The sequence below is a fragment of the Chamaea fasciata genome, unplaced genomic scaffold, assembly GCF_029207755.1.
Source record: "Chamaea fasciata isolate MVZ Bird 193981 ecotype frontalis unplaced genomic scaffold, bChaFas1.0.hap1 SCAF_1, whole genome shotgun sequence".
Classification (NCBI taxonomy): Eukaryota; Metazoa; Chordata; class Aves; order Passeriformes; family Sylviidae; genus Chamaea; species Chamaea fasciata.
This window is the reverse complement of record NW_027094086.1, coordinates 150,835,989-150,862,650: the sequence shown is the minus strand read 5'-3', so window position 1 is coordinate 150,862,650 and position 26,662 is coordinate 150,835,989. Positions and strand designations below refer to the sequence as shown.

Genomic DNA, 26,662 nt, shown 5'->3' with positions numbered 1-26,662 from the left:
GGAAGGGAATTCCCAGCCGGTGCTCTCCTGGATTCCCAACTGGTATCACACCTGCCCTTGGCTGCTCCCACACGGATGGAGATGGGGAGGGGCTCTGTGAAAAACAAGTTCCACTCTCTCATAGTTTAATAAAAAAATAAAAATAGACAATAAGGAGAGAGAATAGGCGAAGGTTTCTCGGCTGAGGGGGCTTGGCACAAGGTCTGCCCGTGGCCCCCCTCACCCTTTTAGGACTTCTCTCTTCAGGGAGCTTCTATCTTATGTTGAATATTCAGTAGATGTTAATCAAACAATTTTTTTTTTTTTAATTTAAGTATCCCCGATCATCTCATCAATAGATTTATTTTGTGGGTGGCTCCACTTAGTCTGGTAACATGGGTATAAATTTTCTTTAGAGGTTTTCTGGTTCTTTTCATTTGGGTAAGAAAACAGAAAGTTAACAGTTTGGTTTGTTTTTTTTTTTTTTATGAAGGGTCACAAGGTGACCCCCCCCTCCCAACTTCTGGCTCGCTGGTTTAGACGTTACAAAGAAGAGATAAAAACCCCTCTGTTATACACATTAAATACACATTCATTACCCTTCTAAACCCTTACGAATAAAACACAATACAGTACACTTATATATAGAGTAGTCATGTTAATATTTGCGAAAAGCCGACTATACAATACGTATTTATAACAGGCTCCAACGCATTTTCCTGTTCCTAGCACCGCGAGAGCGGGGAGGGAAGGAGCCGGGGTCGGTGCGGGCATTGCGGGCATGGCGGGAATTGAGGGAATTGCGGGAATTGAGGGAATTGCGGGCATGGCGGTGCCGGGAGCGAGGCGTGGGGCGGGAGCCATCATGGCGGCCGCGCTGAGGGGGAGGGCGCGCGCGCTCCCGTTGCCATGGGCACCGCGTCGGGCCCGGAGCGGGGAGCGCGGCCCGCAGCCGGCGCCGCATCTGCGCTACCGCCGCTGCCCAGGAGGAAAGCGGGACAGCCTGGGACACGCTCCCGGTGCTCTCGGGAAACGGGGCTCGGGTAGGGCCGCGGGAGGTGCGGGAAGCGCGGGCGGGAGTTTCCGGGATGGGGAAACAGCGCGGCGCTGCCAGGATTTAGCAGGTCCTGGCAGGTCACAGGGCGAGGAGGGAGGGTGACAATCACAGTTACGGGTTTGCAATTAAAACGTATAAATGTAAACACAGCAAGTTCCGGCTCAAAATGGGCAAGAAATTTTTTCCTCTGGGGGTGGCAGAGCCCAGTCTCCTCCGCTGGGGACTTTCCAAACCTGCCTGGAGGAGTTCCTGCGTCACCTGCTCCAGGTGACTGTGCCTTGGAGCCCTCCAGGGATGGTTTGGATGAGTTATTCGGGAATATTTCTTCACCCAAAGGGTGGCCAGGGAAACATTGGCATCACCATCCCTGGAAGTGTTCAAACCCCACGTGGATGTGGCGCTTGGGGATGAGGTTTGGTGGTGGTGGGTTAATTGTGGCATCTGAGAGGGCTTTTCCATTGTGGCATTGCGTGATGGAGCCGAACCTCGAGCACCAGGCACATTTCTGGCCCATAGATAAGTAAATAACTCAGCAAGTTAAAAAATATTAAATTAATCAGTAATGCAGTCTAAGTAAAGAAAATTCTGTGAAAAATCATGAAGGTGATTTAAGGCCTAAAATAGTTACTCTACTAAGAATTCTAGGATATTTCTAGAACAGAGACAACTACTGTTTGAAGATGTTCTTGCTTATCTTTGCTGTCTTTAAGGTCAGTGGCTAAACCCATGGAGAGGTCTGATCTAATTATAAATTTAGTTATCAACCCAAAGGTTACTGAAACCGGAAAAGCTGTATAAATTTTGTATCCAGTTTACTTAAGTAAGTGGAATAGACTCCTTATCTCTGTGGGCTTTTTCCAAATCTCAGAATCAGCTTTAATCAATGAAAATTAATTTTCCAACCTCACTGATTCAGTAATTCTTTGATCCCTCATGCCCAGAGCCCTGGGGCTGTGCAGAGGCACCAGACTCTGCTCTTTGCACTTGTCAACCCTCAGTGCACCTTGTCCCGGTGACTCTCTGCCCATAAGGTACACAAAGGGACATTCTGCATTTTGATGCATTAATCAGGATAATTTGATTTCCCTCAGTGTGGGAAAGGCCCTATGTTAATTACTCAGGGCAGGGCGTGCCTTTGGAGGTATTTATCTGTTGGTTTTCCTAGACCAAAGGTACAGTAGGCTTTTTTTGCTGACAATAAATGTCAAACAGAAGGAGAAAGCGGCTGTAATTTATCAGAAAACTGTTTTTGTCATCCGAAGAAAATGTTTGGGTAGCAATGTTATTATTGTAAAATATCTATTAATAATACATTTTTAATTAAATATACTTAATAATTAATATATTATTATTTAGTTATTTAATGCTATCACTCAGGGATGAGAAATTTGGAGGGAAGGTGTTAGCCACACTTCTGTCTTGCCCCAAGGGAGCATAAGGGAAAAAAAATATTTTTCCTCCTCTGTCAGTCCCCCATTAACCCAAAAATGGGATTTGCACCTTTCCTGAGCGTGGGCAGGAGGCTGGATGGTCCCAAACGCTCCGTGTTCCCTTTAGCCAGGCTGCCAGATTGGATTTGGCCCCAACCCGCTCCTCTGTTAAAATGTTTATTTAAACAGGTCTTTTTAAGAACATTCGGTAAACGTTGCTTTTTTGAGTTCTGGAGTGAAAAAGACCCGACAACTTTTTTTTTTTAAGGGCTGTTTAAAAGCCATTTATGGAAAAAGGCGCTCGAAGCAAGGCCGTGGGGCTGGAGAGGAGGAGGAGGAGGTGGTGGGAGACTGGGCAGAGGTCAGGGAGGAAAAGCTGCAGAGCAGCTGCCGGGAGGGGATGTTTTTTTCAGTGCGGTGCTGATCTCTGCTCTCTGTCACTTTTTGTTTTCCTCTTGTTATGCTTTTAGTTAACAATGGAGCCAGACATAAAAGTGAATGAAGATTTCAAAAGCCAGTTTAAGGCTTATCAGGAGCAACAGCAAAGGCGGCTGCAAGATTTGATGGAGAAGAAGGAAAAGCAGAACAGGCAGAAGAGCACTGGCAGCACAAAGGAGACTGTAAGAGCACCGAGTGATCTAAACCTGTTTAAAAAAGAACCTCCTGTAAAGGAAGATGCCAGCAAAAGGTAAAGGTCTGGAAGCACCGTTTCTTCAGGAAGTAACTGGAATATATTTTGCTTAGGATCTCATGAAACTCAATATGATTAAGTTGACAGGACACTTTCTGTCTTCACACACTGGGCTTTCATTATCCTGAGGAGATGCTCCCTGTCCATAATTATCCTCAGGGCATTGTGTTGTGCTCTTTAATATCAGTATTTTACAAATGAAGGGGCACCCAGGTGCTACCTGACAAAATCCAACCTTTTGGGATCACTGGCATCCTCTGAATTGCTGGTTAGGTCCTGCCTAGCTTTAAGCAAATAGGTTCCCCACATGAATAACTTCCAAAGATGGACAGAGGCAAAGCAGCTAATGGGAGCAAGCCACAGGCCTGCAGTGCAGAAAAGTCTTCCCTGGGATTTCTTTGCAATTTATCCTGGTTGGGTGGATCACAAGATTACCAGGACACTGGGCATTTTGGTATGGATCTCCCTTAATCTTGTGGGGTTTTTTTACTTTTTAGCTGAATACTGGAGCAGAGATTAAAAGCCCCAGCTGAGATAATTTCTCTTCCTCCCAGGATATGGTCAGCCTTTGCTTCTGACCCAATTAATACTTCTTTTGCTGACTAGAACAGGTCTGGGGTTGGACACACCCCAAAGGTGTCTGCAGTGCTGGCTGTTCAGGGCTTTGCTCTGTGGTAGTGGTGAAGCCAGGTGAAGAAATTCCTTCACACTCTGGTGCCTCACCAGAGCTGTCTCATTTGCCAAGTTAAGCCCTCTATCTGACCTCTACCAGCTGTCCTCTTCCCTTCAACATTTTTTTCTAATAATCTGTAGAAGATTATGATGGAAATCTGATTTTTTTAAAAAAAATTTCTGTGAGGCTGATGTCCATAGTTCAGCTGTTTGGCAGAGGAAAGGGATTTATGTGCTGCCATGGCACATCATGGGCAGTGTGCAGTGTGCAGGAAAGTCCAGTAGTTCTCTGCTATTTAGAGTTCAGTACTGTAGGTCTGAGTAATCCCAGATGTTTTATTTACCTCTGTTTCTATGTTACTGGCTGTCAAAAGTGCCCATTTGACATGGCAGCTGTGACAGATATATCTGGATTGTCCTTTCCTTGTGTACATTCAGCAGAGGAGTGGTTGTGAGTGATCAAATCCAGGCAGGATTTGTTTCTGGAAGGGATTCACTAGGATGTTCTCTGCAGTATTCCCATGACAACACATCAGAGGATTGTTCCAGGATCACAGGACTCCACATGGCCTGCAGTGACAGTGATTTCAGCTTGTCACTGTTGTTTATGGCAAGAATTGGAAAACATTCTCCTCTTAGAAGTCTCCCATCCTCCGAGCCTTGGGAATTCTTTCTTCATCCCTCCCAGCCTACTCCCAAATCTTGTTTAGACAAGTGTTTAGCTGATGTTCTGTTATATTCTCTTTGTTACTTTATTCTCCTTTCTCTGTTTCATTCATGTACTTGAATGTATCTAAGGGACTCTCCCCATCACGTGGAGAAAAGCGTTGGGAAAGACACGATTTGACAAAAGTTAAAATCCTTACCTTTTTTGGCTTGAACAAGGCATGCAGTTTGGGAAACCACCTGAATTCCAGGCAGAGCTCTGCTCATGAGCTCCACCTGGCTGTGATTCCTTGAAGGAGAGTGAAAAGGGGCACTTTTTGCAGCCCATTTCTTTTGGCTCATTTTCTGTAGCTGAGGCACTCGGGTGGATCTGCTGCCTCTCTAACAGGGAGAGTCACTCTGGGATGGGGTGGGAAGTTCCTCAGAGGAGACTCCAGCTCTGTGCAGTTGGGATTTCTGTTCTTCCTCCTCTAAGTGCTTTTCCTCAAGGCTTGGACTCCAGCTCTGAGAGAACTTCACTGCTCAGGTGTGTTAAGAGCTTAAAACCCTTTTTCCATGTTAATCCCCCAGCTGTTCAAAACCTTCTGGTTCAAGTGTCTCTAATTGGATCTGAATTTCATTGCTCGCTCTTCTGAGTGGTTCTTGTGGGAATAACTCCGTTCTGCCTTTCCTCTGCTCACATTGCTCCTTGCTTTCTTCTCCTTTGTGAACAGCTTTGATCTCCCTTTGATTTGCAGCTTTGAAACACAAGTGCATTTCTTAATTATGCATTGTGAGTCCTCTCCTAAACTGCCCGTGCTGTTTATGGCAGTGCCTTAAGGGGTCATTTATTCTGACATGGGCAGATGGAGGGTGCATTTAAAAGCTCTCAGGCCCAATGTGTGCTAAGAGCTTGCTAAAACTTTGGAATAAAAAAAAATGAGATTATTATTTAGACATCTGACTTGGCTGTGTCTACAGGTACATACTGTAACAACGGGGCTTTATCCAGATCACATCTCCAAAGTGTAAACACTTAGAAAATAAGAATCTAGGAGCCAATTCATCCAGCTGATTTAGGTGTCTGGACAACTGATATGCTGTAGATTATCAGGAACTTCCACATGGGAATCACAGGGCACTGGAGACCTCCATCTTCCACCAGCAGCAGCTGGGCAGCTCAAATGTCACCTGTGTGTGGGTAATTGTATTGATTCCCAAGTTTTATCAAGGACCCTGCGTCAGGGAGCTCAGATAATTCTGAACTGCCACAATTGAATTGAGCCCCTGAGGCCACAGCTCCTGGATTTTATATTTGAAGGACCCATCACATCAGGGCAGTAAAGAGATTAAAGTTATTAATTCCCTGGATGTCTTAGAGAGATGAAACCTTTAAATGTTGCTAAATGTCCTGAAGAATAGAAGAAGCAGGGCTGTTTCTTTCCGTTCAGAGGGCCTTTTTTTTGGATATTCTCTGTTTCTAAATGAATTCCAAAAGGCACCATTAACAATACAAATGGATGCTCACGGGGTTCCCAGAGAATCAGCTGAGGACACGGGAAATTGGTCTTTTATGAATTGCTCTAAAACATTGATTTTTTAAAGGACCCCAGGGGCAGCTTTGTAGTCAATGCTCTGTTGGCTTCTCTGTTGGCTTTGTCAAGTGTAGAAAAGAAAGTCTGAATATCCCACATGCTGAATGCTGCCTGATTTTCTCTGAAGAACCAGGTAAGTAACACTGAGATGACACTATCTGCTAGCCTCAGTACACCTGTTCTGTGGTGTTTTGACCCAGGCAGCTCAAGAAAATGCAGATTTTTATTTTTATTTAAGATTAATAGATCAGATAATCACCTTGTATTCTTATCTGAGGTTTAGGATATTCTGCCTAATTCAGTAAAGTCACTCCTGGTAAGCTCAGCCCACCTATTGTGCAGTTGTTTCATTATTTTTTTTCTGGGAGCACCTATTTGTACATTATTTGCCATTATGGGTTATTTTTTTCCCAGTTTGCTTGAGACTGAGAATGAGCGGCTGCAGGATCAGCTCCGAGAGGCCCGGGATGAGAACTCCAGGCTCTACAAACTGGTGTCAGAGAAAGATTTTGAAATAATACAGCTCCAGAAAAGAGTGGAGGATGAGAGGTTGGCTCTGTCAGGTAAACACAGCAACTCTGGATTCTCACCATGTTGGTTTGCTTGATGCTGATGATAAAAAAAAGTCCCTGAAAAGAGCAGTGCTCTTTTAGGGTACACAGTGATTTCTGTTCCTCAAAGAACTGTAAACTTGCTATTATTGGCACAAAAATAATAGTGTTCCATAGAAATAATATTCTGGAAAACTTCTTGTCAGTGTCAAGAAGCTGCAACTTTCTCTACTCTGTAGGGTTAAATTTCTTATTCAGGCTCTTTTTCTTTTTTTCTGCCGGAACAGGGCATAGGCAGGGTGCTGGATGCATGCAAAATTCAGCTTCTCAAGTGATTTTGGTGTCTTTTGAAAGCTGAACTGTGCAGGCTGCACCTCCTCCACTGGGTGCCACTGTTGGTCAGGGCAGCAGCGATGACCAGGCTTGAAGAGAAGGGGGAAACCAGCAAGGAAGACAACTAAATAACATTAAATTACACTTTAATCCTTGAAAAGCAGCTGTAGTTTGTGTGTAGGAGAGGTGATAAGCTCTTCCTGGTCAGGACCAGGAGCCAGATGTGCTGTTGCAGCTTCTCTGGCCGAGACCAATCCCTGTTTCCCCTGTCTGCATTGTGGCAATCCCCACGTTGCTTGGGAATGAAAAGCCTTGGTTGAGTTTGTGCAATGCATTTGAAGACCATCAATTTAACATGGGAGCAGCAACCTGGCTTTGGTTAATTCAGCATTTACTGTGATTCTCAGCAGTCATTATTTATCCTGAAAACTGAGGTAAAAGTAGCTCCTAGGTGGGAGGGGTAACTCAAACCACACAAAGGAGTGAAAACTGTGGAAATAATTTTTAAAATAATGAATTGGTTCTAAGTGCTTTTTAAACTGCATTTTAAGTGCTTTTGAAATAAATTCCTTTAAAACAATAAATTGTGTTCTTTGCAAAATATTTAAATAGTGGTATGGGAACAAATTCTGTTCTCAGCTGTATTCTGTGTAGCCCCATTAATGTCTCTGGGGCAGTGTGGGCCTCAGCATTCGCTTGTGAGTGATCTCTCATCTCTCATCCCACCCCAGTTCATGAATATCAGAGAAAAGTGATCACTGCAGACCTCTGAAGGAGGATGAAAGAGTTAAGAGCAGCCAAGTTCAGTCTTCACACCTCCAGCCAAGGGTTTGTTGTTGTAGGCTCACGTTCCTTGCTGAGCTGGAAGCTTCTGTGGACATTGTTTGCCATGAGTTTGATTTTTCACTTGTTTAAGAGCTTTCCTTCACCTGTGTGGTGTTACCCAGAGCCAGGCCTGGGGTTTGCTTTGTTGGTGGCACTAATCAAACCCTCCCTGATGAGGGAACCAGTGAGGTGGCTTTTAAAAAGAGCAATTGAGAGTCATCCAGTAAAGCTCCTTGTGTAATCCCAAGGGAGTTATAAATAGGCACAATGAAATTTCCTGGACCTTGTCCAACTGTAATATTGTGCCTGACCTTTGAGGGCTGATGTCTAGAAATGTTCACACCACTGTTCTAACAACTCCTCCAGTAGTAAACAACCAGGCAAAGCAGGGTGTTGCCTTTTTCTGTGATAATGTCAAAAAATCCTCTTCCCAGCTGCCCTTCCCAGCAGTGAGTAGGAAACACTCCTCCTTCTCTAGGTAATAATGCTGCTACAACCACTGATGTGGCCTTGTGACACGTGGCTTTTGCCACAGTGGGAAATGTGGCCGTGGGGAGCTGCTGAATCAAAGGATCAACCCGTCCAGCTGGCACCTCTGACATCTCTTCCCTCACTTGTTCATTTAAGTGCCTGGCACAACTCTGAGAGGAAGGGATGGGACAATGAAAGTCCATTGTGACAGAGAACAAAAGCATCATCTATTCTGAATCCTGCCTGTAAGATGTGCCCTCTGCTTTCATGTGTTCTTTGCAGGGGTGTCTGGTTTAGCTGGAGATGTGGCAGCCACTAAAATAGTTGAGCTGGCCAAAAAGAACCGGGCGATGACTGCTGAATTTGAGAGTGAGAGAGCCAGAGTGAAGCAGCTGAATTACAAAATCAAGGAGCTGGAGAGAGAAGTGAGGTGTTTTTCTTGTTCTCTTTTGGCACCCTAAATCATGGAAATCCAGCCTTTGGGATAGAAAGTGGGTTTGAGTCATGTTCCCAGGTTGAATTTGCTCTTAAATCCGTGTTTACTTTGGGTTGTGGTCATTTCTGTCCATGATGTGTTCCCTCTGCAGACAGGAGGAGCTAGGAAAGGATATCCCCAAGTTTTAATGAGCCGAGGATTTATTAAACAGCAATTAGGAATGTTCATTTGTAGAAGCACAGAGACTTTTCTACCAGTTTGACAATGATATTTCTCTTATTATTTATTTTTTTGAGGAAAAGCAAATTTCACACCTTTATGTCTTACATTCCCACCTCGTTAATACCAGTCAGTAATTAGTTTTTTATTCTTCTAAGCTTTTGTCATCCCCGTAATGAAAGCTGTTTTCTGGAAAAAGTACTTACAGAACTGAGACAACACTAAACTATATCATATAAGACAGCAAATCGTCACTCAGGCAGATTAAATTTTCTGGTTTACTGTGACTTTTTGCCAACCTTTCACAGAAGTAATTTTACTCAGGTGGCTGCTGAACTGAAAATGAGATGTCCTGATGTCAATATTTGCCTTCTCCTTTGACTGCTGCTCCTCTTCCTTAGACACTGTTAGTGATTTTTTTTTAATATAATTTTTATTTTTTTTTCTGAACTTTGCTTTCTTAGAAGACATCAGCTAAATGAATCAATAATGCTGACAGATGCATTTTGACTCAGTCTATCACCATCCCTTATTATCATGAGTCATGCATCTACCTGAATTGCACCCCAGCTACGTGAAAGAGCAAGAAGTCGTAGATTAAATTAAATTTTGGAGAACTTCTGCATAAATCCCACAGTGTTCTGGTCAGAGGGGTCTTGTCAAACAGTTGGCAGGTTGGCAAACAAGTATCAGGTGTAGTTTGGGACCTACAAAATCACACAAGTAGTGGAACAATTCCTGAGTAATATAAGGAAAAATCAACTTGGTTCTGCTCCCCTACTGCAGAAGTGTAATGACCATTACTGAAACAGAAACATTAAATATTCTCAGATTTTGACCCGAAAAGAAAGAAGCACAAACATTTCAGGAAGAAGATGAAGATGTTAATGATGTGTAAAATGAAAGCCATGTTTGACACTAGGATTTGACACTCCACATCTATTAAAAATGTGCAGTGATAGTAACAGAAACACTCTTATTTTACGTATTTTTAGCTCTTTCGTTGCATGAAAACTGAAAAATCTGTAAATCATAAGTATTTCACCATGATTATGTTCCCCCCAAACAAAATGGAAGGTGTGGCCACTGAACAATCACTTGGCAAAGGGTGGCCCAAGTAAGCAAAGGGATGTTTGCAGAAAATTTCCTCAGAACTTGAGCCAGCAGCTTCCAGCTCCAGCTGAAATTCCTCATTCTCAGTCCATTGACTACAGAACTTTATGAACTGGGTAGAAAGAGTGGCCCTAACTCATGAAAAAGGGGGAAATTAGAGCTGGCTCTGAGTTAGTTTTTTCCCAGATGCCCCTTTAATGAAGGAGCCCAGAGCCTTCTTTAACTCTGGCAAATAATCAAGATTTTCCACCCACCTCAAAGAATGAAGTCCCAAACTTTTAAAACAACACTTCCTGGCCTTTCCAGCCCCAAATTCCTGCACTCTCATCTATTTAGAAATCTTTGCAACAGCTACATAGGGCATGATTCACAGCAGGAGGGGTTGTATATCTGTTTTCTTTTGCTGTGGTAAGCAAGAGGAGACAGTCTTTATTCTTCATGGGTTAAAAAATGCTACTTTAACGCTCCCAGCTAAAGAAAAAGAGCCTTAACCCCATTAAATCTCAGTTACAGAGTGCCAGGTAGATTTCTCCTTTTACATTCCTCTAGTGAGTAGAACTATTTGCTTTTTATGAAATAGTCTGGGCTGGACAAGATTTGGATTTATGTATTTAAACATTTATTTGGGGTATTTTTTGGTGATAAAATGCCTCAGAAGTCCCCATACTTGAAATTTGTTAGCAAGTCAGAGATGTCTTCTGAAGTTTTTCCACAGTAAAATATAACATGGTTCTTTGGGAATCATTTCAGAAAAAAATAATTATGCTTTCCTACTGATTGTGTTAAAAAAAACAAGGGAAAATTACAGTTTGGTTTTTTCTTTTTTAAAGTAAATAACATCCAAGTTATACTTTTTTTTTGCTAATTAATGCTCCATGGAGTGATGCTGTTCTCTGCATCCATTCTACACTAACAATGGGGTTCTTTTCCAGCTACAAGCAGCCACAGAAAAAATCCATTCCCTTGGTGGTGATGCTGCAGGAATCAAAGGATCAACTCTGAAAATGCTGGAAGGAAACTTGGTAGGAATTGTAATTGAAATGAGGAAATCAGCAGCTGATACTCAGCTCCTTTGTAGAGCAAGGATGGGTCCCTGTCACCAGTTTTGGGACCAAATCCCCGTGTACCTGCTCTGTGCCCCAAAAGTTAGGTCTGGAAAAACTAATTCAGCGGTCCTGATGGATCCATGGGTGTTAATCACTTCAGTTTTTCCCTGAGGGTTCTGTTCTCACTGAGTACATTCCTCTCCTCAAAGGCTGAAAATCCAGAGGTGAAAGCGCTGCAAGAAAAATTGAGTGCGGCCAACGCAAAAGTGACGGAATATCGGAACCAGCTCCAGAATGTGAAACAGGAGCTGAAGCTGACCCAAAAGGTACCACTGCAGGGAGCAGTCTGGGGCTGGCACCCCTGCAAGAGGTTCAGTCTTGGGAAATTGGGAGGCTTTTGGCCTTTGGTTGACCCCCATGTACTATTCCAGTGGAGCAGGGAGGTGAGGAAGACACAGGATAGGGGTTGGAATTGAAATTGTGCTCCTGGATACAGGGATCTCATGTTTTTCCCCCACTGTCCAATGGACCCAAATCCTTTTGAGTTTTAAAATCCCACATCAGCAGAGCTGTTTGTGACATACATTCAGGTTCATTCCTCCTTTCCCATACATTTAATTATGTACTTTTAATGTTGGTTTCCAGTCCCATGGGAATCAATGGGATTAAAGGCCATGCTTGAACTAAAGCATGTGTTTGTTGAAATGACATCCAGAATAACCTTTTCCTCTGATTCGTGATGGATTTAAGTGTTATTATGTGCTCTGATTCTCTTTGGTTTCCCTACTTTGTGTAGGAGACCTGCAATGCAGATCAGAGTAGAGAATATGGTCCTAAAAATAGAACTCTGCTGACCTTTTTATAAATAATTTAAATGCTCTTCATCCTAAGTTTAGCTGTGTCAGAATTTTGCAAGGGGGATTGGCTCAATTCCTGGTGTGTATGAAGACAATATCTCTACTCTTCTCCTGGTTAGTTATGGGTAATATTCATCATATCAAAAATAATTGTGCATATTGATAACTGCTTGTATTCCCTGTTAGAGAGAGCTGCTTTTCCTCCCCTCTCCCCAACACATCCTTTTAAGCCTTATTGTTGATGTTAATCCCTTTTCTCAGATTTTAGCCAAAGAAGTTGGGGAAGATGTGAATATCCAAAGTCTCTTGACCAATTTTGGCAACTGGCGTGGACGAGCTCAGCAAATTCTTCTCCTCCAAACCAGGGTGAGTTACAGCCCTGCACGGTGCCAGTTCAGCTGGAATTCTCTTTCTAAGTAAAGATAACACCTCAATTTAAGGTAAAAGTACTGTTTGTTCTTCATTAATTCTTCACATCTCTCTGTTGATGTGTGCACACCATGTTAATGACTCTGTTGCAGCCGTGCAGGCTTTGGTATTTCAGCTGGGAATCTTTCACATCTGTGTCAAAGGAAGGAGTTCAGTGACCTTGGAGAGCTGTGGCAACCTAGTTCAAGTCCCAGGGTGTTTTGAAGGTGTCTCTCCACTGAGAACAGAGGGAGCCCTGTCAGTGCCTGTGCTCTGACTTAGACACCTTTGTTCAGTGCTTGGAGTCAGATGGGAAGAATTGAGGCCAGATCAGGTTTTCAAGTTGTTCCCTCGGGAGCGTCAGTAAAATCTTTTAACTCTTGAGTCTTCTGAAGGGCAGAGTTTAGCTGAAATGTCAGCAGGAGGCAGGGAGGCAGTTTTGTCTGCATCTAAATAAAACTTCTCTCAGGCAATTTGTCACATAATTTTCCTATTTTTCTGCTATTCAATTATATGCCATCAAACTGTGATTTTTTTTTTGCTGTCTGATTGACTTGAGATTTTTAACCTCTGCTTTCCCTTGAGAAAATTCCATTTCCCCCTGTCATATCCCCTGCCTGGGGTTCATCTGAACCTTGTTCCTACTGTTGTCTGCTCTAATGTACAAATTTCTTTCTGATCCAGACTCCTCAGGCCCTTCCTGTAGTCAGTGGGGATCTCATAAATCCAGTCACTAGATCAAAAGTGAGGCAGGTTCCTCCAAGACAGGGCAGCGGAGCTGAGTTGTGGCAGTGCCCAGTTCCTTCTGCTGGCTTTGAAAGCAGCCTGCAGTGAGCAGTTGACAAACTCAGTTCACTTGGATTCACACAGCAGCAATTCCAAATGCTCAGGAGTGCCTGTCTGGACTCCAAATGTGGCTCCACAAAGGCACAGGTCTCCTAGATCTCCTTCCTGCACAGATGCCCTAAAATCTGTATGTTTATTAGCAGCTCAATTTCAATCTGAAAGACCAGACACTGTTCTGTGTTAGTTAACCACGATGATATCAAGAAATAATCTGAGCTGCCTTTGGCTGTGTCCTCTTTGCTCTGTACCCCTGTAAAACTGTGGATGAGTTGTCATTATTGTGCCACAGGTTAAAGAGCTGGAGCATAAACTGAGTCAATACAAGATCAGAACTTCACTGCTTGAGATGGGTGAGGGATTTCTGGCAAGTGCTGATCCCAAGAAGTTGTCAGTCCAAGAGAAGAACTTGCTGAAGATTCGCAGCTTGCAAAAAGAAAAGAAGGACTCTTTGGAGGTACAACCCTGTGAACTGACAGAGTCCTGTTTAGGTGTGGAGCAGTGTGTAATAACTTGTCCTGCCTTCAGGGTGTGTTACACCCTACCTAAAACCATTTCACAAACCCACTTGGTCTGCTGGAGGAAGCTCTGCCCCACTTCACAGCCAAGCACTGCTACAGGTGCACCCAAACTCCTTAGCCCTCCTCTTGCCCCCTGGCCAGGTATGCATTCCTCATCCCAAACACAGACATCCCCTCACACCTCCTGCATCTGTAGGGCTCTGGGCTTCTCCATTTGAACAGAATAATGGAGAACCAGGATCCAAATAATGGGGAATCAACCCAGACCACCTGGATTCCTGGGCAGACAGACCCTTTATGGATGCTGCCAAGCAGGCAGGAAGTAGCGTTTATAATTTCTACTTCCTTAGGAATAATACAGTATGCCAGTCCCATTTTTTAGATTCTACCCAGGTAATATGTGGTTCTTTTTTGCTCACCACAGCGTCTGGGGCTTGGTGATGAGTTACAACTTCCATTTCCTTTTGCATTTCTGCAGAAACTCACGGGGCAACACAACGCTCTCCAAAAAAACCACGAGGAATTGAAGAAAAAATGTGATGCCTCAAAAGCCAGGAACCAAATGCTGTGTGAAGAAGTGAAGATGCTGAAGGCACAGATTGGAACCTTGCTGGAGAAAGGGAAACACGATGATGAGCTCATAGATGCCTTGCTGGTACAGTCTGTGTCTGTTGGTCCTAGCCCTCTTTCTACAGGTGATAAAACATGATGTCACTTCATGGCACACACAGCCTTAGGGGGTACAGGAGCCTGATGGATCCAGCTGTGACAGCCAGAGGTTTCCTTGTCAGCTGAAGTCCTTCAGCATTTTGGATCAGGTCATGTAAGTGCTGTGGGGCAGCACCAGGTGTGACAGTTACAGTCAAGTGGCCCTGAGCTCAGGGACTGGCACAAACATTTTGCAGAAGGATTGAAGCAGGTAGAGGAAGAGCTTCAGTCCTGACCCAGGGTACTGGCCTGTGTTCTTTGTTCTGCTTTCAGCTCCACTGGTAGATTTTTTTTTTCCCGTAGAATGCCTGCAGTCCTGCAGGAATTTTTTTGTTTGTTACAAAGCTTCCATTTATTTTGTTACACAGCCCACAACACACAAGCTGAACTGTGAGTACTGAACCATGTTCACACTCACTTGCAGTAGCTGGAGCTGAGAGGATTTGGCCGCTTCAAAACCAAAAGTTTTATCAAAGGCTCAAAGATGCTGCGAAAGAAATAAATGGCCGCTGGCTTGGTCCTGCCATGGTTCTAGACAGCCTTCCTCAATTAAAATAGCAAATACATTAGTGAACATGCCACCTCCTAGCAGGGTTAATTCTGTGTTTCCTGAACCAGCTCCTCACTAGTTTCAAACCACTCAGATTTCCCTGCTGCTGTGGGTGGGTTTTAGCTCAGCTGACATTCACCCTTCTCCCACCAGGCGCGGTGGGTGCTGACCAGCAGATATGGGGGAGCCAAAGAACTCTTGTCAACTTGTCACTTTTTCTGAGTATTCCCACTAAAATTAGTACAGAAAGATGAAAGTTTATTTGGGAAGGGATGGTTAAGCTCTTTTATCTCTTCTATCACAAAAGCACTTTACTTGCAGGTTGTTGGCCTGACAGAACAAACTGCCTGACAGGTATTAGATTTGTCAGCGTGGAAAAAAACCTTCCCAAACCACTGGTGAAGCAGCCTGACCTCGTATCTGTCACCCCGTAGTACCCTCAGCTTTTAATATCACTGTCACACAATCCGATCATGTTCTAATTCCACAAAAAGCACATTGAAATCTTGAGTTTCATTCAGTTTATGGAAAAAGCCACTTCTTTATCAAAGGCCAGCCTTTCTTGCTCTGTTTTCTGCTACACTGAGCAGCAGAGTTGGCAGCAAATTGAATCTGACCATTGCTCAGGTCAACATAACAAATCAAATTGCCAAAGTGACACCAGTGTGCTCCCACCAAGGAATGGGTTTGCCCTACCATTCCTAAATGGATATTTGTCTTGGGGGGGGCGGGGGATTTAGAGCAATCATTGTGTACAAAATAAAGATATCACCTGTTTCTATTTTACCAGAGCCAGCAGAAGCAAATGCAGGAGATCTTAAAGGACCTGAGCATGAAGGAGAATGAGACGATGGGGCAAAGCTTGAACAGTGAGACACAGAAACAAAACAGCCTGATAGCCCAGCTTGGGAGCATGGTGACTGAGCGAGAAACAAAGATTAAAAGGCTGGAGGAGGAGCTTGGGCAACTCACACTTCTGGTAGGCAGAACAAATTAATTAGAGGAGCACACTCGGTAATCATTTTATATCTGCTCTTCCACTTCCCTGTCCCTTGTTATCTGAGATGGTCACTGCCTCCAGACACTGATCCCTGTTCTACTGACCGTCTTTCCTGATGGAATAATAAAGCAGGAATTCTCTTTTGTAACTTCCTCAGTTTCTTTTCTTTCTGCATAACTTCAGGCTGCTTCAGCAGCAGCAAACACAGAAATACCAATCACATCCACGTGTCAGGGCTGTCACTGACTGACAGCAGGACTTGGGCCTGCACTGGGGGCTCCTCCTTGGCTTCTGGAAGGAGGAAGCAAACAAATGTGTCACCAACATCAGCAGGTACCCAGCCACTGCTGTGTCACAGTCAGGATTTGTGAAGAGTGTTTGGGCATCCTATTCTCATTGATCCAAACCCCTCCTGGGGTTATGGTGAGGTCGTGAATCTGCCAGAGACCTCAGGAATGGGGGCTGGAGCATGGAACCCAACATCAAACCTGGGTTAGGGACACAAACCAGCTGTGCTGGCAGTGATGGTGCTGCACTGTGGGTGATTCATGCGCTCTGATTTCACATGAAACTGCCCATCTTACTGATTTCTGCTTTGTTTTCATCCTGCAATGGATAGGAATTAAAGCAAAGCTTCTGAGGAGGTCGTGTAAATCAAAAGTTCTGGCTTGCTTGTAGCAATAATCAAAAGCTGATGATTTGGCATTGGTGCAGCTGTTTTCCTCTGAACTATGTAATTGGTTTTATTACATGCTCCACCATTAGCAGAAGAAATCTGCCCATCCACGCGACAAGTCAGGAGCTGCTCATCCACCACCCCCTGACCACTCAGGATCAGGCAGCAGCCAGGCTGGGAGGACAGAATCTGCCCGGTAAGAAGACCAGAAAGTCAATATTTCAAGTTGTTTGAGTAAATCCAGGAGCCTGGTTTTCCCAGGGAGTTTCATCAGACCACAAGTGCTTTGTGCCAACAGCTGTGGCAGCCTGTTTGTAATATATGGGAATCTCTAATCACATTATCTCTTGGGCTTTTGTCCTGGAACTGAGAAGGATGTACAGACTTGCAGACGTGACTAGATTTGGCATGGTGGCAGTGCAGCTATTTCTCCTCCTGCAGCTCAGATAATGTTTATGTGGTCAGCTTAAGTGCCTGGGAGTCTTTTCCCTTATGAGACACAGGGGTACTTGACAAGCAGATTTCTGTGAGCAGGGTGGGGAATGAATGCAAAGGCCATTTTAGGTGAGCACTAAATAACTGGTACATTATTTAAATCAATAAATGCTCTTTGAGTAGGATTTACATACAAGAATGTTGAAAACCCACCACATCATTTGTCCTTACCAAACACCCTCTTTTAAAGGCTCGCTGAGGACTGTGTAAATTACACTAATCTTAGTGCAGCAATAAATCTGATTTCTGTTTACACTGATGTGACTCCGGGTCACTCTGGCTCTGTAAAGGGACCATGGTACCACAGCAAGTTATATCCTTTCCTGTTAAATTGCTGCTGGGTTTGTTGCTGAAGAGTTCATGGCCTAATTGACAGTGAGGAGTTGAGACTGGTCTGATGGGGATGGGGGAGATTTTTCATTAAGTTAAAGTTACAACTGATCTCTTCTGTGTAATTTCCTACCTCATTACTTTAGACACCAAATTTGGCTTCAAAATCAGCTCAGTATCCCTGAGTCTAAGTAGAGCATTACTATAAAATTTAAGAAAAATTCTGTGGTTTTGAGTTAGAGTTAAAAAAAAATCCTTAGTTTGAAAGTTTCTGCACCCTTCTGGACTGTTTTAATTCTCCCCCTTCTAACTCTGCAGAAGTTGTGCTCTCCTGGACTAAAACTATATTTTATCTCCTTTTTTTTTTTTTTTTTTTTTAACCTCACATGTCTGCTGATGGTAAGCAGGAACCAAAGCTGGGTAATGGCTTTGTGGAAACCACTAAGTGCAATGCATAAATTATTGCTTGTGTACAGGGCCAAGGGCTCTGTCGTGGAAAGAGCTGACGTGTCAGGTGGGCAATGAATGATCCTAAAAATCTCTGAGAGCTGTTAATAACTTGGTCAGCAAGGCTCACTCCTTCCATTAACTTTAATATGCTGATGAACTCTCAATTCTGTTTCACTGTAGTGAATCATCTTTCCCTATCAGAAAAGGTGAAATGAAAAATGCTATAAATAGATGCTGCACCCTTTGGAGGTGGCAGAGTAAAAATCTGCATTTTTAGACTGGGCCAAGGCTGTCAGTATCAGCCTTAACTTGATTTTAGGATTAACCACTCCTAGCCTAGAAGGATATCTATCACTTCCACTATTTTAAGACTTTATCCTCCTGTTAGCTACAGCTAAACTAAGGAAACGTGGGATAAGTCTGCAGGGACTTGGCTTTGGGCAGCTGAACTCATGTGGAGGAAACAAACACCCCCTGAAATGTGGTGTCCCAAACAAACACACATCCAAATGGGATGTCCCAAACCAACACAAACTGAAATGGGATATCCCAAACAAACACCCACTGAAATGGGATGTCCCAAGCACACCTCCTTATACGTAAAACTCATCCAGGCTGGCAGTGGTACTCCGGTGTTATCAGCTGCCTCCTCCTCTTACAACAGTGAACCTGACAGATCTTCCTGAGGGTTTTCACCAAGCAGATTTCATAAAGCTCTGTAAAATATATTCTTGAAGGGCACTGGGAAATACAAGTTGTGCACTGCGTTGCAGAGCAGGGGTGGCTTTATTAGGAAAATCTGTGACATGCAAACATCATCAAACTGCAGATTGTCTCTCCCAGTGTTGGGTGAAGGTGTGAGGTGAGGGAGCTCTTCCCTACTAAACACTGACTTTGGGAAAGGACTGGAATTCTGGGAAGAGTGCCCTGTGTGAAGCCCCTAACATAGCTTTCCTCTCCCCAGCGTAGTGTCCACGATGGGCCACACACTCGTGGAGTCAGCAGCCACAGAACCTTTCTTCCTCAGTGATACCACCTCATCTGGAAGGTGAGTATAGGAACTTCGTAATCAGCAGGGAGGTGCTCTGCCAGCTGCTGGAAATCCTTCTCCTGCCTGCCTTGTTTCTGTAAGGAAAGTTTCTTGCACCATCCCTCCTGCCTGACACTGTCTAAGAGCTCTAACATCTGATTCCTCTCTGAATTTTGTAACTGATTGCTTGTTTGACACCAATCTTTCCCATTTTTACTCCCAACCACCGAGATTTCTCCTGCCTTTTTTTTTTTTTTGTTCTAAAGGAGATCTTCCTGAATGCAGAGAGGTCAGAGAAGTAATGAAGTACATTATAATGGGATACATGGGAAAACTGCCCCTTCCTTTCAGCACATATTGGACACAAGAACAGCCATTGTGCAAGTGCTGCCTGAAGCCTTTCAGAGGGAGAAAATCAATAGCAGGGCATTTAATAGTTCAGTGTAGCACTTGGGAGATACAATCTCCTTTTACTTTGGCAGTAGCAGTGGGAGGAAAGTCAGGGGTAATGAATTGATCAGAGGTGGAAGTTTGTTCTCAGGGTTGAGGGGAAGCAGCTTTCTAACGACGCTCCCTGTGACTTTATATCCAAATATTTCTGTTCTGTTTATTGCAGTCTAGGGATGGGTGCTGGGGGGAGGTAGTGAGCCTGGCTCTGCATTCTGCCTTCCCCTTCAGACAAATGTATTGGAGAGAGTGCTCAGATCCTGCCTTTGTTTCATTTCTTTCGTTTAAGAAGTGGGGAACAGACTCTCTGTGCTTGTGCTTTCCTCAGGTCTGCTGGCACGGACAGCTCTGGCTGGGAAGTGCTGCAGGGAGAGATCACAGAGGAAAAGGTTCTGGACCTTGTTGCTGAAGTGGAGAGGAACAAGATCCTGGAGCTGGTGGCTGTGCTGAATGACAGGTACAGCCTGATCCCAGCAGCATCCTTTGTGGGGTGCTGTGATCAGGGAACACTGCAGAGTCTGGGACATGCACTACAGTACATCACACGCTGCCATCCTTGCCTTAAATAGGGGCTTTTCCATTTTTTTTTTTTCTGCTCAATTTCCCTGCCTGGCTGATGATTCATGCTTTTTATTATTCTTTTAGAACAAAGGGCAGGGAAAAAAAATGGAGCCATCTTCCAGCTTGCTGCACCCAGATAAAACCAGAATTGCTGTATTTATATATGCATGGCCTTATTGAGGCAGCAATATTATTCATGAGTAGTAAATACTATAATTATTGTTATAATATTCTCTTCCAAAGCTTTTCCCATTCTTTTTAAGTTTCATTGTATCCATTTCTAAATGAATTTATTCTGGTTTAACTGAGGCATAGCAGTGATTATTTTTTTTTTTAAATTTTATTTTCTAGGATTCAATTCAATGTAAGATGATGTTAAGAGCCAACCATGTTTTAAGAGAGAAGGGAAAGCAAAGTAATTTTTCTTTTGGACACCTTTCAGCTACTGGGTTTTTTTTTTTCCCAGTATGTGTTATTTGATTCCCAAATTTGTATTCCAATATTGGAATTCTCAAATCTGTTTTCCAATACTCCTGTCTGTGTGCTTGTCAATACAATAAGCACTCTTTGTTACTTGCTGTAATTTACCAGTTATCATTCTCACTTGTAGAACTTTTGTCCTGCATGATTAATCACAGTCAGAAAAAAACAGATTTATTTTATTTTTTCTTTTAGAACTGTGAAAAAAATGTGCTTTTAAAGCTAAATTCTGGAAATACATGCTGGGAAAAATCTTTTTCATGTTGGTAAGCCCAGTGACTTTAATAGAGCTGTGCAGCCAGATGAGGATGGGGCTGTGAGTGGTAACTGAAGTGTGGCCACCACCAATATGGGATGATGAAAAACAGAGTCAATGAAATGCACAGTTGCTTGTGAAATGTGCCATAAACTGATGATTCAGCAGCTCCACAGTTATCACACACTTATCAAGCAGGTAACATAAATTTTGTGAGACCGTGTGCAATAACTCTCAGAAGACCTCAGGGTAATATAGCACCAGTGAGATTTTCAACGTGAATGTATTTTTAAAAATCAGGTTTTCCTCCTCTTCCCTCCACTGCTAGGGTGTAACAAAGCTCAGGTAACAGAGATGATGCTTAAATCAAGAGAAGAGCCCTGGGAATTGTTACAAGTGGGATTTTTCTACAGCATTTTAGTTTAAATTATTCCATTTGGCAGATAATTCCATTTTAAAAATCCCATAGATATTGCCATTTGCCTCCAGTTTTTGTGTAAAGTGAATGCCAGAGGAACACCAGGGTCAAATGAAAGTTTAGTGAATGCAGAACCACTGAGAGGAATAAAATGTCTCAGAGCACATCACCAGCCTGGGAATTCACTGCCACAGGAGGTCGAGTCTTGCCTGTAGCTACATTTTTAAACCAGTGGTATAATTTTATTAGAGTTGTAATTTTTTTTTTTTTTTTTAGTTTTACCGGCTAAGAGGGAAATAAACTAATCAAGTCTCTTGATTCAGCGAGTAACCAACTTCTACCCGTGGGTTCAGGAGGGAAATTCTCTTATTCAATCCAATCCAGCGAGTCAATCTGTGGGGTTTTTTTAGCTTTAAACTCCTTGGAATCACTTGGTGTCACCCACTGCGCCACTGGGTGCACATCAGATTTTTCGCAGTTAATTTTCTGAGAGTTCATGCAGGGTGAAGAGAGAAAATTTGCTTTTTTGTGATGTAACCACCAGTTTCTTTTCCACCCTCTCCCATCCATGGTCGTGTCTAATGGCCAAGTTTATTAAAAGCAGCCTCAAGTTTCTTTTCTTCCTCTCACATAACTGACGCAAATCTTAGGCTGTGTTTTTATAAACTGTTTGCCTTCCAAGCTTTCCCAGAGTGTCTAAAAAAATGCAGTTTATTATTCCTGTAATACAGGATCTCTCTCTCTCCTCAGCAATCTGCAGCTTTCCTGCTCATCTGAGGGGTGAATTCACACAGAGAGCCAGAATTAAGGGATCTGAGCAACCTCCATTAACAAACCCATTGTTTCCAACTGTACTCATTAGTTTAATTCTCTTTTGCATATTTAGAAGGTGTCACCTGATCCAAATTTCACGGGGATTTCTGCCTTTGGATGCATGGAAAATTCTTCCCCTTCTGTTGGGAGCTCTGCAGGAAGAAGCAGTATTCAGTACCAAGGCTGATTTGACAGTGACACTGACATGACACAAATGAGCTGAACTCCCTTCTTTTTGTGGTTTTTTTTTTTTTTTTTCTTTTTGCCTGTCAGGGTGGGTGAAAGCAGCCACAAAGTCTTGGAAGCTGAGAAGAATCTTCAGGAAGACTGTTGGCGGAGTGACATCTTGGAACAGCAGCTTGATCCAGGGAGCAGCACAAGTGCTCAGAATCCTTCCCTGAGCAGCACAAAAGGTGAGGGAGAACCTTCAACCACAGCCAAGTCCCCTCTTTCACCTCTGGGCTTTACAGACAGCGACAACATTCAGGCTGCACCTGCCAAACCTGCTCAGGCCCCGAGAGCAAAGCAAAATCCTGGCCCTTCTTAACTGAAGAGGATTTTCCCACAGCTCTGAGTGGGACCAGGATTTTTGCAGTGTGTTTTTTCCATGGGATAACTCCAGGAAAAAAAAAAAGCTTTCCCCTGCTCTGTGTTGCCCCCAGGCCCAGAGCTCCCTTTGCACTCGTGCCTGAGGGATTCAGCTGAAGGTTAAGAGCAGAATTAAAGGACGCATCCCAATTTAAGGCCTGTCAGTGCCTATGAAAAACTATTGCTGGTGATGAAGTAATTAGATCTGGTGTAATTTATTATCCCATGAACGTGATAATCTCCTGCTATAAATATGAAAGCCTCCCTGGCGTAGTTAAAGAAGAAGAATTCATGGTGGATGTTAAATTTTTATTTCCCTGATCAGATCCTTTTATTGCTTGAGGACTCTGATTCTGTAAAGTGTCTAAACCAATAAAACAGCACATATTCTTAAGGAAAATTTTCCAGTGGTTTCTCTTTTTATGTGTATTTTCATAAAGTAAAAAAGACTTCAAATGCTAGAAGATGAACAGCAGGGAGGGGAATTTCAATTTGGCAAATGTTGGGGTGGTGTCAGGCTGAGTTAGGGTGACCACAGGGCTCATCAGAGACCTTGGATGAGCCCTTCAGAGGAACCTTTATACTGAATGGGGCCTGAATGGGTGCTTCAAACCTACTCCTCTCTGTAAAACACGGATTTGTTCCTTAGAGCTGGATTGCTGTGTCCTTGGAAGGGGCTCCAGCCCACACTGACTCATTCCCATGTGGTTTTTTGTGAGCACTGATTCTCAGAGTTGTCTCACCTGTATCGACTGAGAGCAGAAAAATGTAGATCCCAATAGTGTGGGAACATTTTGGTGCCGCTTTGTACAGAATTTAACTGAGTTTCTGAGTGCTCAGACTTTTGCACTACCTGGTGAAGTGTTGATGTGTTCTGTTATCAAAGATTCCCCTTGCAAGCTCCAAGAGAGAAAAACCCTCCAGGTCCGGAGGCTTTTTGGTCAAGTTTTGTTGTGCTGTAGTAAAGTTTTAGTAACTCCCCTCTGGCAGCCGGCGTTTCATAGCCAGAGGAAGAAGCTGTTTTCACCACTGTGACAGATCCCTTCTCACTTAATATTTAGTTCATTAATCTCCTCTGCTTAAGGACTAAAAGCAAAAGTAGAAAAGGATTGGCAGTGAGGCTAATAAGGAGAAATCCTCTCTAAATCCACGAGATGAGTAGGTAACAATCTATTTCACTCCCCTGCTTTGATGAGAGCTTTGTGATGTGCCAAAACTGGAGTTTGTACAAGAACCAAGTCTCCAAGTCTGTAATACACATCTTCAGCAGAGCATGGAGGTTATCTCAATGCTTTCATGCCAATGGTTGAGGAAATAAGAAGAAATGAAAAGCTTGAATGCAAAATAGAGACTAGAGAACCTGCTAATTAACATAATATTTTCCTTTATTTCTGAAAGTGCAAAATTGGAGAGAGCTGATCTAATTGCTAATCTAATGTTTCTGGTCTCCTCAATTCAAGGGAAGTAGATAATGATGCTAAGGAGCTGGAAACAACTCAGTTGTCTTTTAAAATTATTCAGGCTTTTCATTTTCTGTATTTTTTCCTGTTTTATCCAAATTCCAAATTATCAAAGAATAATCCCAGAGGAGGGGTAGGTGAGTAACAGCAGGTTTTCCTCAGCCCTGTAAAGCACAGCCTCAAGATCAAAAGCATTTTTTAGTTATACAATGCAGCCTTTTCTTCTCATTTGTTTTTGTCAGAGTTCAGTACTCTCCAACCAGGTTCTTTCAGATAATTCCACACGAGGCGGATTTAGTATTTTAATACCAAATGTACTTATTTGAAGATATTTGATGTTATGAAGGATATGAATTGGGAAAAGAGATACAGAAATGTGCCAGTGACAACACAAGCACTGACCAGCAATTGCAGGGTTCAATAGAATCACAACACAGGTTCCAGCCTGGCTGTTCCTTGTCATGGTGCTGTATTCCCATTTACAAGGACTGCAGCCAGCTCCAGCTTGTTTTCCTCATTTAGCTGGTTTTTTGGGGTTTTTTTTAATATAATTTATTTGGGGCTGAAACACACAAATCCTCCCCTCATGTTACCTGACTCCAGGTAGGTGGTGCTGGCTATTGATTATTGTAGAGAAAGTAATTTATTTACATTTGCTAAAATGATTCAGCCTTCTATCTACAGCAGAGATCAACCCTGCAGTCCTTCATAATGAATTCAGCATCCTCTGCAATAGCTGTGCTCACTTCCTGCACTCCTTTATGAGCTCCCTGGACATTTCTCTGGTTCTCCTTCCACTGTAGGGATTCACTGGTCACAGGTTTTGCTTCTCCAGTCCCAGTTCTAAATTTGAATTATATTTTCTCTAGAACCCTGAGAAAAAAGTTTCTGAATTTTTTTTTGGAATGACCAGAGCTGCCTGTTTTGGGTAGACCTTTATTTAGGAATGCATTCCTGAGTTAGAACCTTGGTTTGAAGTACACCTTGAAGTACATTTAACCTACATTTTGTTCATGCTGAGGGTCAAAGTGCTTTACTAAAGTTGTTTCTATGGGCGCCACATGCAAACTTTGTCCCAGACATTCAGGAAGCAGCATCTGTCATAGTCTGAAACACAATTACAAGATTAACATCAAATTAATCCTTTTCAGCTGTTTGTCACCTCTTGTTTTGGTCACTTCAATATTTTGAAGTCATTGTTTTCCTCTCTACATATGTAGGCACGTATTTATCCCTGAAATGCAAATTCACCATGTTTTCATTTTGCTGGAAGGAAATTAAAATAAGTCTGTCATGTATTTATGAGATGTTATGGATGTAACGTAGAATTTGGGAGACTAAACATTTATTTAAGAGATTAAATATATTATTTGAGAGAATATTTATTCAGTGTTTCTTGATATTGACGCAGTGCTGCCAAATTGATTTGCTCTTTTACTAAAACTCCATCCTGTGATTGAACCTACAGCCCAGCCAATGCCCCCTTTGTGTGTGAGTGACAGTGAGGAGCTCCCTGCAGCCCTGGTCCAGCTGCCCCTGGGATCCCAGGTGGAGGAGCTGATCCTGAGGTATGTTCTCCTTTTCTCCATGCTGGGATCACTCTTTCCTACCTCAGGTGGAGGAGGAACAAGCGCTCAGTCTGCTCTTTCTCAGGGCTCTCACAAAATCACCTCAGCTCCTGGGTTTCAGTGTTTCTTCCCCAGAACAAAGAAGAATTTTTTTTTTCCTCGTTTCTTTTGTTTCCTTGCAGGCTTGGGATCCAGCTGGATGAGAACAAAGATTTGAAGGCTCTCCTGGAGGAGACTCTGAGAGAGAGAGGGGATGATTTAAAACTCTATCAAGTCTTAGTGGAGCAACTGAGGGACACGTTTTCACAGGACTTTCAGCAGCACAAACAAGGGAAGAGTTAACCCAGATATTCCCAGTCCTTTGGGCTCCAGAGCAGGGAGGGAGCCCAGTGTCATTTTGCAGCCTCAGATCGTGTCATTTCTCTAGCATTTGCAGCAGAGGATGAGAAACAGAGATGAAATACAGCAAGTGAAGGTTTTATGTGTCAGCAGTTTGTCTGTGAGGGTTGGCAAGCAGGGCTGGTGGGTGCAATTTGGGGAGCTGCAATTCTGCAGGGGGATTTTGGGCAAAACCTCCCAGGTTTCAGCACAGTGTTCCCTGAGAGGGCTCGATATTCAATCTGCTGCTGCCTTTTATCAGCTCAGGTAGGAATTTGCTGTACAAAAGCTAGGCCAACCCCCTTCCTTAGAACAAAACAAGCTCTGTTTTTATCCCCTCACTGCTACCTGCATGTCTCAGGCTTTCTGTAGCACTTCAGTGCTGAGGCACAGGATTAGCCTGACCTGGGACTATCTGCAAATCAGTTTCGGGTGGGCTCCTCTCATGATCTCAACCTCTTTCGTTGCTTGAACACACTGGCAGCAGTTTCCTGAAACTCCAGTGAGTCTCCACTGAAAAGCTGTGCAGATTACCCCTGCAATGAGTCAACCTACCTTAAATGCAGCTCATCCCATACAAAACTCACCATCCAGGTTATGAATTCCCTGTTTCTGGGTCTCTGCATTAATCCATCAGGCAGATCTTGTTCTCTCTGGGAAGAAATGCTACAGAATGCAGGCAGGTCTTCACTGCAGCAGCGCTGGGACTTTTGGAGCTGCTGCAAACCCTGCCAGCCCTGTCCTTCTCTCCTGCAGCACAGT

The 26,662-nt window shown here is 43.4% G+C and overlaps 1 protein-coding gene across 1 annotated transcript; it reads left to right on the top strand.

The window, feature by feature from the left end:
* Positions 1 to 972: 972 nt before the first annotated feature.
* CCDC13 (coiled-coil domain containing 13) lies at positions 973 to 26,662 on the top strand. The gene is made up of 16 exons (XM_066201886.1): positions 973 to 1,022; positions 2,937 to 3,154; positions 6,484 to 6,632; positions 8,532 to 8,674; positions 10,950 to 11,039; positions 11,273 to 11,389; positions 12,182 to 12,286; positions 13,464 to 13,628; positions 14,171 to 14,347; positions 15,741 to 15,929; positions 16,716 to 16,822; positions 18,866 to 18,949; positions 19,707 to 19,835; positions 22,180 to 22,319; positions 25,423 to 25,522; positions 25,705 to 26,662. The coding sequence occupies exons 2-16, from the start codon at positions 2,943 to 2,945 to the stop codon at positions 25,862 to 25,864; spliced, it is 2,067 nt and encodes a 688-aa protein (XP_066057983.1). The 5' UTR covers positions 973 to 1,022; positions 2,937 to 2,942; the 3' UTR covers positions 25,865 to 26,662.

Coding starts and splice junctions, on each gene's coding strand:
- CCDC13 (XM_066201886.1), top strand. CDS start 2,943: ATGGAGCCAGACATAAAAGTGAATGAAGATTTCAAAAGCCAGTTTAAG. Junction 8,675..10,949: donor TCAAGGAGCTGGAGAGAGAA/GTGAGGTGTTTT, acceptor GTTCTTTTCCAG/CTACAAGCAGCCACAGAAAA. Junction 14,348..15,740: donor AGCTCATAGATGCCTTGCTG/GTACAGTCTGTG, acceptor CTATTTTACCAG/AGCCAGCAGAAGCAAATGCA.